The sequence below is a fragment of the Leucopleurus acutus genome (genome assembly GCF_964270905.1).
Source record: "Leucopleurus acutus genome assembly, chromosome: 16".
Lineage (NCBI taxonomy): Eukaryota > Metazoa > Chordata > Mammalia > Artiodactyla > Delphinidae > Leucopleurus > Leucopleurus acutus.
In genome coordinates, this window is record NC_139158.1 from 63,841,841 (window position 1) to 63,853,248 (window position 11,408).

Sequence of the window (11,408 nt, forward strand, 5' to 3'; positions counted from 1 at the left end):
TTATGCATACTACATCTACATATGCTAAAAGCCAAACAATACAATATACTGTACAATACACTGTATACATTGTTACACAATACACTGTTATAATTATTACTTTATAAAATTTTATGTCCATTAAAGCAGCTGAGAAAAGAAAGGAGAGCAAGTAAATATTTACAGAGTCTGCTATAGTGACCCTCTTATTTACCATTTTGATTTTCTTCACTGATTCCTGTCAATTCGAGTTACCACCTTGTCCAATTTCCTTACTCCACTACAACTTTGGGTCCACCCACCTTCTTTGACCTGTTATTGTCAAATATATTACATTTCTATATGTTATAGGTTCAACAATGTAACTATAAACACATAGTTTTATACAACTGCTTTTGAAATTAGTTAAGGAGAAGAAAGATGCACATATATTGTCTTTTATTATTATACAATTACCTTCACTGATCCTCCGTTTTTTTGCTGTGTGAATTTGAATTATTGGCTGAGGTAACTTGCTTTCAGCCAGTATTTCTCCTAAGACAGGTCTGCTAGTAGTGAATTCCCTAAGTTATTGTTTATCTAGAAAGCTGTTTATTTCACCTTCATTTTTGAAAGAAGGTTTTATTGGATGTAATTCTTGGCTGAGTTTTTTCCCAGCACTTTGAATATGTCATCCCACTCCCTTCTGGCCTCTATCATTTCTGATGAGAAGTAAGCTGATAATCTTACTGGGATAATCTTGAACATGATGAGTCATTTTTCCCTTGCTACTTTCCAGATTTTCTCTGTCAGCATTTTCATTATGATGTGAATGGGTGTAAATCTTTTGAGTTTATTCTACTTGCAGTTCTTTGAACTTCTCAGATGTGTACATTAATCATATTTGGGAAGTTTTCAGTTATTATTTCTATTTTTTTCTGTTCCTTTCTCCTCTCAGTGAACTCTTCATTCCAGTTATTGTATTTTTCATCTCTGGAACTTCCATTTGGCTTTTTATATCTCTTATCTCATTATTAATATTCTCTATTTGATGACACATTGTCATCACTGCTTCTTTGAGGATAGTTTCCTTTAGTTCTTTGACCATATTTATAATGGCTGCTTTGAAGTCTTTGTTAATTCTGGTATGTGGGCTCTCTCACAAGCAATTTCTGTTGCCTGCTTTCTCCTACATTTTGGTCATACTTTCCTGTTTCTTTGCATGTCTCGATTTTTGTTAAAAACTGGACATTTTAAGTAAATACTGTAGCAACTCTTGATACTCTTCCCTCTTTCTTCTTTCAGGGCTTGTGGTTGTTTTCTTGTTTATTTGTTTTAATGCCCTGGCTAGCCTATTTCAGTAAAGTCTATTTCTCTGAGGACTGATGAGGCCATTTGGCAGAGAGCGCAGCCTTGGGCATGTGTCCCTGGATGACAGTGTTTTAGCAGGGCTCTCTTTGTCTGGCTCTTTCCTTGATATCTCTGTTAAACTTTCTGCCTCATCTAGTATGAAACTCAGTTGTCAGGCTCCACTAACTGCTGGCTGAATGCTCTACTGTTTCTGACAATGCCTTGAGGCATAAATTGCTCCAAAGTCTGATTCAATTAAATTCAGGCAGGGGTAGTTTTTGAGACTGAGGTTTGTTTTGACCTCAGGTTTAAGTTCTTCTTAGCCACCTCTTTCCTTGGTTCTCTCTGGTGAACTAGCTGGCACACGGTTTGGCTTTTTGTTCTCAATTAAAAAGAGCTCCTTTTATTTTCTTACCACCAAAATCTACACTGTTTCTGAGAATGACCTTGAGCTCAAACTTCCCAACATTCTGTTCTTACCTATTACCTCTCCCCCTGGCAAAATCTCAGTGCTATTACTCTGAGCAGGATAGGTAGCCTCTATAGCCTCCTCAGCTTGCCTCTCCCTACATAGTGGAACCTCTGTCCTACAAGAGAGCTGGGGCAAGGGCAATAAGGGCCATAGAATTCTTGGCCTACTGGGCCTGGGTAGAGCTTCTGTACTATGAGTACAGTATTGAGGTGGGTGGAGGGAAGGAGCCCCTGGCATTATGCTAAATCAAATAAGTCAGAGAAAGACAAATACTGTATGATATCATTTAATGTAGAATCTAAAAAAGCTCAGAGAAACAGCTAGTGGTGGTTACTAGTGGTGGGGTGGGGTGGGGAGAAATGGGGAGTTACTGGTCAAAGAACACAAACCTCCAGTTATAAGATTAACAAATTCTGGGTATCCAGTGTATAGGATGGTTATTATAGCCAATAATACTATATCATATAATTGAATGTTGCTAAGAGAACAGATCTTAAATATTCTCACCAGAAAAAAAGAAATGGTAATTACGTGATGGGATAGAGGTGTTAGCTACTGCTACAGTGGTAATCATTCTACAATATATAAATGTATAAAATCAACACATTGTACAATTCAAACTTACGCAATATTATGTGTTGATTATATCACAAGAAAGTTGAGAAAAGGGATGGAGGGAGGGAGGGAGGGAGGGGAGGGGAGGGGAGGGAGAAAGAAAGGAGCCCCTGCCTTCTTGGCTATATTCATCAAGAATTTAGCCTCCTCCACTCGGAGCTGGAAGGGATGAGAAAAACTGGTAGCCTGCCTCTTCCAGTGAGATTCTGTATTCCTTGTTTGGAAGCTGAGGGAGCCCTGTCTTTTAGGCCACACCTGTCCAGAGTGGAACCTGCATCAAGCAGAAATTCTAGTGTCATAGGCTCTCAATGTTCTCACTAAATTTTAGTCGATTTTCTAGAAGAAATGCTTCCCCACTTGCTGTACACTCTGAGAACAACTTCCACAGACTTTATGTGGATGTTTGTTGTTGCTGCTGTTGTATACAGGGTTTGTTTAGTTTCACTGACCAAGCAGGTCCACGGAGCTCCACACACTGCCATCCCAGGAACGAAACTCCTCCCTTCACTTTTATCTGCATGATTCCAGTGGGAATTCCTGGGTTTGTACAATTTGACCCCAGAGTCAAATGCTTTGGGTTGAGCACCTCACCCAAAACAGGCCACAGTAGTTCACCAAGGAGCTGGAGCTGAGACTAGGAGAACACACATTTACTAGGCAGTCTACTTGTCAGAACGGAGGAAAGATAAGACTAAAGAAACATGTTAGAAAGAAGTGGAAACAGAGAAAGAACCCTCTGGGTTCCTAGAAATGCTCCAGTAATGTTTCCAGTTGATTTCTTGGGTTCTGCAACAAAGCCCCTGTCCCTGAAATCAGGTCTGCTTTAAGGGAGCTCAAAGAGGTTCTGTCACTGGCTATCAAAAGTCTTAACCATCATGATCCAGGACTGCCCTGAGGGAAATTCTACTTTGAGCAAATTTCAACTTATTCTGCTTGGAAAAGAGTTCAAGAATGGCTCTAGGAACCCAAAGGAATGCTCCCCACCTCTCAGGAGACCCATCCCGAGTACCTTGATTGTGCTCGGATTCCTCATTAGCCACTCGCATCAGGGCATCTAGCACCAAAGCATTGTCTAGCCAGGTGTACCACTCCTCCAACTCCTGAAGGAAGCTGGCTGTGCCCGTTGACTCTGACACCTTTCGAGTTGCCAGCTTGCAAAGCCGCTCGACAAAGCCAGGGATGCTGAGAAGGGCCGCTGTCGAGGAAAGAACAAAAGAGGAAATGTCAAAACAGAGACCAGCTCTAAAGCACTCAACAAACAACCAGCTTCTCACCTTAATCTGACAGCAGTTAGTCAGAGCTTCCCTTTAAAATGAAATGCCAACCCAAGGTAAAACAGTAATAAAGTTATAAAAACAAATTCAATTTTAGCAGGTGCAGGGAAACAGACTCATATCTACTGGTGGGAATATAAACTAGAATAACCTTTACGCCGTAAATCTGTGTGTCTCTGAGCTAGGAGGTCCATTTCTGGGGAATTACCATAAAGAAATAACTAATTATATATACATAGATATCTGTATAGAGAGGTTCATTGGTGTGGTTTCTATAACAGCAAAAAGGTAGAGATAACTATATGTTCATTAATAGCATACTGATTAAATGATACATCCATGCAGTGGAATACAACACACAGACACTAAGAACAATGACACACACATCTTTATACAGCAACTCCAGCAAGATGTTTGAATTTACTTGTTAAGGAAGTAAATTATTATTATTATTTTAGTGATTTTTATAAAAATTTATTTATTTATTTTTTGGCTGCGTTGGGTCTTCGTTGCTGTGTGTGGGCTCTCTCTAGTTGTGGTGAGCAAGGGCTACTCTTCCTTGCAGTGCGCGGGCTTCTCATTGCGGTGGCTTCTCTTGTTGTAGTTGTGGAGCATGAGCTCTAGGCGCGTGGGTTTCATTCAGTAGTTGTGGCACATGGGCTCAGCAGTTGTGGCTTGCAGGCTCTACAGTGCAGGCTCAGTAGTTGTGGCGCATGGGCTTAGCTGCTCCGCGGCATGAGGGATCTTCCCAGACTAGGGATCGAATCTGTGCCCCCTGCACTGGCAGGCGGATTCTTAACCACTGTGCCACCAGGGAAGCCCCAAGGAAGTAAATTACTAAACAGTATTGGCTTAAACCCATTTTCTTTAAAATTTTTAAAGTTTTCTTCTTTAAAATATGCACATAATATACATATACACAGATAAAGAACAGAGGATATATACCAAGGTATTCACTGTGGCTGTTCCTGAGTAGGAGAGGATATAAATGCTTCTTTTAAAACTACTTAACTGGGGCTTCCCTGGTGGCGCAGTGGTTGAGAGTCTGCCTGCCGATGCAGGGGACATGGGTTCATGCCCCGGTCCGGGAAGATTCCATATGCCACGGAGCGGCTAGGCTCGTGAGCCATGGCCGCTGAGCCTGCGTGTCCGGAGCCTGTGCTCCGCAACAGGAGAGGCCACAACAGTGAGAGGCCTGCGTACCGCAAAAAACAAACAAACAAACAAAAACTACTTAACTATGGTTTGATTTTCCTATAACACACACATACTAGCAGGAAGAAAAAAGATAAGCCTTTTCTTTCTTTCTTTCTATTTTTTTAAGGTAAAGAAAGAAACTGAATAATTACTCAGCTCCTATTTGCACCAGTCACATTTTACTGACAATGATGAGTAAGACAGAAATTCTGGTCAGCATAAAGAACATAATAAACTTTGAAGGCAGGGAATCCAGGTTCAAATCTTGGCTCCAAAATTTAACCTTCTTTAAAATAAAGCTAACGCCTGTACATATTTGCTTGTGTATGCATTAAATCTTCTTAAGGATAGAAAACAGTGGTTTGCCAAAGGCAAAGAGAATAACGCCACTGGGAATACAGTGGGAGGGGTACTTTTCAGTGAACAACTTTTTGAATTTGTATATTTTCTGAATCACGTAAATGTATTATTGAATCAAAAATTAATAAATAACTAGATATTTCAAAATATCAAGATATTAATTTGGGAGTGTACAATATGGTTTAAAGAGTAATTATCTTATAGAAACACTGAAATGTATGCAAGTGAAATCTTACAATGTCTGGGATATGCTTCAAAATAATCCAAAGTGAGGACGGTAGGAGTAAATGAGGGTAGAGATAAAGACAGGCCAGCAGGGGTTTCCCTGGTGGTGCAGTGGTTGAGAATCCGCCTGCCGATGCAGAGAACACAGGTTCGAACCCTGGTCCGGGAAGATCCCACATGCTGCGGAGCAGCTAGGCCCGTAAGCCATGGCCGCTGAGCCTGAACGTCCGGAGCCTGTGCTCCGCAACAGGAGAGGCCACAACAGTGAGAGGCCCACGTACCACACACACACACAAAAAAAGACAGGCCATCAGTTGATAACTGTTGAAGGTAGGTAGTAGGTAAATAGGGATCATTACACTGTCATATATATGTCTCTGCTTTTATATGTGTGAAGTTTCCCATAATAAAAAATTTTAAAGTAAACCTTAAAAGAATACAACATTAAAGAAAATTCTTTAAAAATAAAATAAATAAAAACAAAGTAGTTAGGAGGATTATATGAAGTCATATGAATTTAGTGCCAGCACAGAGCTTGGCAAATCATCTTAGCCCCCTCTCCATTCTCTATAAATTAGCGAGTGACTATAAAATAATGTGTGACTGCATTAATAAGAAAAGGTGAATTAAACTACACTGAGGGACCTCCCTGGTGGTCCAGTGGTTGGGACTATGCCTTCCAATGCAGGGGCTGTGGGTTCAATCCCTGGTCGGGGAGTTGGGATCCCACATGCCTCATGGCCAAAAAACCAAAACATAATACAGAAGCAATATTGTAACAAGTTCAATAAAGACTTTAAAAATGGTCCAAATCAAAACAATCTTAAAAAAAAACCACTACACTGAACTACACTGAAATTAACTTCTCCTCAAAAAGTTAAATATAGAATTACCATATGACCTAGCAATTCCATCCTAAGTTCACACCCAAAAGAAGTGAAAACAGGTGCTCAAACAAATACCTGTGTATGCATGTGTTCAGAGCAGCACTATTCACAACAGTCAAAAGGTGGAAATAACCCAAATGTCCATCAGTGTCTCACAAATTGGTATGTACACGTTTCACAAATTGGTATGTACACACAAAGAATATTATTCAGCCATAAAAAAGAATGAAATACTGACATGCAACAGCACTGATGAACCTCAAAAACATCACGATAAGTGAAAGAGGTATGATATGTGATACAAAAGATCACATTTTAAAAATTTCATTTATATGAAATATCCAGAATAGATAAATCCACCAACAGAAAGCAGATGGTTGCCAGGGGTTGGGGGTAATGAAGCATAACTGCTGAATGTGTACAGGGTTTCCTTTTGGGGTGATGAAAATGTTTTGGAACTAGATGGTGGCTGCACAAATTGTACATGTACTATAAACCACTGAATTAAATGGTTAGTTTTTTTAATGTGACTTTCATCTCAATTAAAAAAAAACATACTGAAATATTTTTTTTTGAGATACCATTTTTTTCCTTATCAAGTTTGACAAATATCAAGAAGTTGAAAAAGGCCCTGTACTGGTAAGGGTATACAGGGTGGAAAGATGAACTAGTAATTTCTATGGAAGGTAAATCTGTTAATATCTATCAAAGTTTAAAAGGCAAATATCCAGCACATTAAACCCCATACACAAGGCTGTTATTTGTAGGAAAAAAGACTTGAGGTAAACCAAATTTCCATCAGCAGGGGACTGGTTAAATAAATTATGCTACGCCCATATACTAGAATACTATCCAGTTGTAAAAAGGAATCAGATAATTCTGTATGTACTGGAACGGATGCTTTGCAAGATAAAGTTAAGTGAAAAGAGCCAGGGGCAGATGGTGCTTATTTTACATCACCATCAGTACAAACAGAAAGGAGCCAGTCTTCTCTTCTTCCCTCCTCCACCCCGTAACTGGTCACGTACAGAGTATCCCTGGAGAGACAAATGAGAAACTGGTAATAGGTCACCACTGGGATGGGAACAAACTTTCTACCGTACACCTGCTGTTCCTCTGTAGTTTGTGAAGTTAAAACAAACAAACAAAAACTATAATTTTCCCCCCAAAATAAACTAAATAAATGAAGAGTTTGGATTTCTAAAAATTTCTAATTTTGAAAAATTTCAAAAAGATGGATTTTTAGTCACACCTCGTTTCTCCAGGTAAATAGCTCCAGTTTCTCTAACTGTTCCTCACAGGGCAGTTCCTAAGACCTAGTCTTCACACCCTGCACACTAAACACAGACCTTCAGATGTAACCTACCCAGTATTCAGGGTTCTGAGACTGACTTCCACCCCAGATATTCCTGAGCTTTTGCTAGTCACTCATCTCTTGAAAAGCTGATGAAAGTTTTGGATTCTCTCCCCAGGAAAAACTCACTGGTCCATTATATTCACCAACTTATACACAATCTCAGGGGACTGGCACCCCAGCATCGTACGGTCTTTGTACTTCTCACAGCTTTATCAGTAGCTACCACATGCACTGCTGGTTAACGTTAAACAGGTTGACAGCTAAAACACCCACAACTTCCAATAATTTCTGCAAAAGCAGACCTCTTCTCTCCTCTTATTTGTTAAAACGTTAGTATTTCCCAAATATTCCTGTAAATTTTCCTGTTGCAGTTTAGGCTCTGCTTTCCAGCTGAGATGATTCTGAATTAGCTCATATGCTGTGTAAATCAGCATATATAGGTGTCACCTATAAATTGATAATTACCAGGCCTGTGGCTTCACCTACATCTGACTAACATTGTGAGTGATGTTTTCCCTGCAGATGGATCCATTTGTTCTTATCTGAATCAACAGAAGAGATAACTGGTACTTTCTGAGAAGCCTAAGAAGTTCTCTAACATTTTTATTATCTAAGCTCCAGGAAGATAGCATAAGACATCATTTTGCTGGCCAAGAAAACTATTTCACAGCTGCAGTTTATTAAAAACAAAACAAAAACTTTTCGGCAACATCCTACACACTTCAGCTTTCCATACTAAAATGGATTGAATTGTGTCCCCCCTGAAATTCATATGTTGAAGCCTTAATCCACAATATGACTATATCTGGAGACAGAGCCTTTAGGGCGGTAATTAAATGAGGTCGTAAGACTGGGGCCCTAATCTGATAGGAATTGGTGTCCTTACATAAGAGGAAGAGACACCAGAGCTCTCTTTGTGCATGTACAGAGAAAAGGACACATGAGGACACGGTGAGAAGGTGGCCATCTGCAAGCCAGGAAGAGAGGCCTCACAAAAAACCACTGCTGATGGCACTTTCATCTTGGACCTCTAGCCTCCAAAACTGTGAGAAACTGATTTCTGCTGTTTAAGCAACCCGGTCTGTGCTATCCTGTTATGACAGCCAAAGCTGACTATTACACATACCTCTATTTCCTTAAAAAACTAAAAATAGAGCAATCCCACTCCTGGGCATATATCCAGAGAAAACCATAATTTGAAAAGACACATGCACCCCAATGTTCATTGCAGCACTATTTACAACAGCCAGGACATGGAAGCAACCTACATGTCCATCAATGGATGGATGGATAAAGAAGATGTGGTACATATGTACAATGGAGTATTACTCAGCCACACAAAAGAATGAAATAATGCCATTGGCAGTGACATGGATGGACCTAGAGATTGTCATACTGAGTGAAGTAAGTCAGACAGAGAAAGACAAATATCATATGATATCGCTTACATGTGGAATCTAAAAAAATGGTACAAGTGAACTTATTTACAAAACAGAAATAGAGTCACAGATGTAGAAAATAAACTTATGGTTACCAAGGGGATGGGGGGAGGGATAAATTGGGAGCTTGGGATTGACATATACACACTAGTATATATAAAATAGATAACTAATAAGAACCTACTGTATAGTACAGGGAACTCTACTCAATACTCTGTAATGACCTTTATGGGAAAAGAATCTAAAAAAAAAAAGTGGATATATGTATAACTGATTCACTTTGCTGTACAGCAGAAACTAACACAACACTGTAAATCAACTATACTCCAATAAAAATTAATTAAAGGAATAAAAAAATAAAAGTATTCAGTACTGGAGTTCAATTAAAGATAGACAACACTAAGGACTAAGATCTTTCTCATCCACTTGTAATTTAATTATGTTCACCTTGGGGCATTTGACTGGAGAAAAATGTGTGTGAGGTGGGGGGACAAGGAGATAGGAATTATGGTCAGAGAGTCAGGAAGAACTAGACCCCGTACAACAACATGTGCTAAAATACAACATTTAATAAAGCTTTATCCCAAAAGCTATAAGCTGACATCACATGTAGATAATCTCATGGGTTAGCCACACAGGTATGAAAGTGAACCTTGACATTTTATAAAGCCTTCCTTTTTTCAATCCCCCAAATCAATGAAAACTAGGCTTGGGGTTAACCCTCAGTTAATTAAAAACCCAACTGACTAGAATACCTCATTCCCCAAGGACGATGGGTAATGGTGGTTTTACTTGTCAGCTTACAAACAGGTCCATGAAGGTAATCGATACCAACAGGATAAAACTAACCTGCCAGAATAGATTCTCTAAAGGGGAAACAACAAGATGAAAGTTACTTAGTACCTCAGCACACACAGGTATCCATTACTGAAACTGTATGACCCTCAGTTTCCCAAGCTGTGCAATGGGGATGCTAATCTCTATTTCACAGGGCTGCTTGGAGGATTAAACAAAATCACTCCTAGGTAAAGCAGTTAGCTCAATGTTTGCCACACACAGGAGCTTAACAAACGTTAGCTTTTGTCAGTGTAGGTGTATGCACGTGCTTAAACTAGGTTTGAGGTATAATTTAGTTATAATAAAATTCATGTTTTTAAAAATGTATATTTTATGATTTAGTAAAATGAGAACTCCCCCAAAGTCACAAGAAAGGAGGATGGGGGTAAAAACCCTACAAGGACCTTCTGGAAAGGATTCACCGTTCTAGATGCCATAAGGGACATTCATGATTCATGGGAAGAGGTCAAAGTATCATTAACAGGAATTTGGGCAAAGTTCATTCCAACCCTCATGGATGACTTTGAGGGGTTCAAGACTTTAGTGGAGGAAGTAACTGCAGACGTGGTGGAAACAGGAAGAGAAACAGAATTAGAAGTGGAGCTTGAAGATGGGACTGAATTGATGCAATCTTATGATAAAACTTTAACAGATGAAGAGTATGGATGAACAAAGAAAGGGCTTCTTGAGATAGAATCTACTCCTGGCAAAGATGCTGGGAAGACTGTTGATGCAATCAACAGTCAAGGGGGAGGGCCGGTGGGAGAGGGATGGTTCGGGAGTTGGGGATTAGCAGTTGCAAACTATTATATATGGAATGGATAAACAACAAGGTCCTGCTGTATAGCACAGGGAACTATATTCAATATCCTGTGATAAATCATAATGGAAAAGACTATAAAAAAGAATGTAGGGCTTCCCTGGTGGCGCAGTGGTTGAGAGTCCGCCTGCCGACGCAGGGGACGCGGGTTCGTACCCCGGTCCGGGAAGATCCCACATGCCGTGGAGCGGCTGGGCCCGTGAGCCATGGCCGCTGAGCCTGTGCTTCCGGAGCCTGTGCTCCACAACGGGAGAGGCCACAACAGTGAGAGGCCCGCATACCGCAAAAAAAAGAATTTGTACATATAAATAACTGAATCACTTTGCTGGAAAGCAGAAACTAACACAACATTGTAAATCAACTATACGTCAATAAAAAAAGGTTGAAATGACAAAGGATTTAGAATATTATATAAACTTAGTTGATAAAACAGCAGGGTTTGAGAAGACTGACTCTAATTTTGAAGGAAGTTCTACTGTGGGTAAAATGCTATCAAACAGCATTGCCTGCTACAGAGAAATCCTTCATGAAAGCAGGAGTCAATGAATGTGGCAGACTTCACTGTTGTCTTATTTTAAGACATCGCCGCAGCCACCGAAGCTTCAGCAATCACCACC

General features: G+C 39.9%; 1 protein-coding gene across 3 annotated transcripts in view; it reads right to left on the minus strand.

The window, feature by feature from the left end:
- TRPC4AP (transient receptor potential cation channel subfamily C member 4 associated protein) overlaps positions 1–11,408 on the minus strand; it is a 78,586-nt gene that overhangs the window by 21,628 nt on the left and 45,550 nt on the right. For all 3 annotated transcript variants that reach the window (XM_082856758.1, XM_082856757.1, XM_082856756.1), the window contains exon 8: positions 3,405–3,590. In XM_082856758.1, coding sequence (XP_082712884.1) covers positions 3,405–3,590 — 186 coding nt within the window. The remainder of the gene's footprint in view (positions 1–3,404; positions 3,591–11,408) is intronic.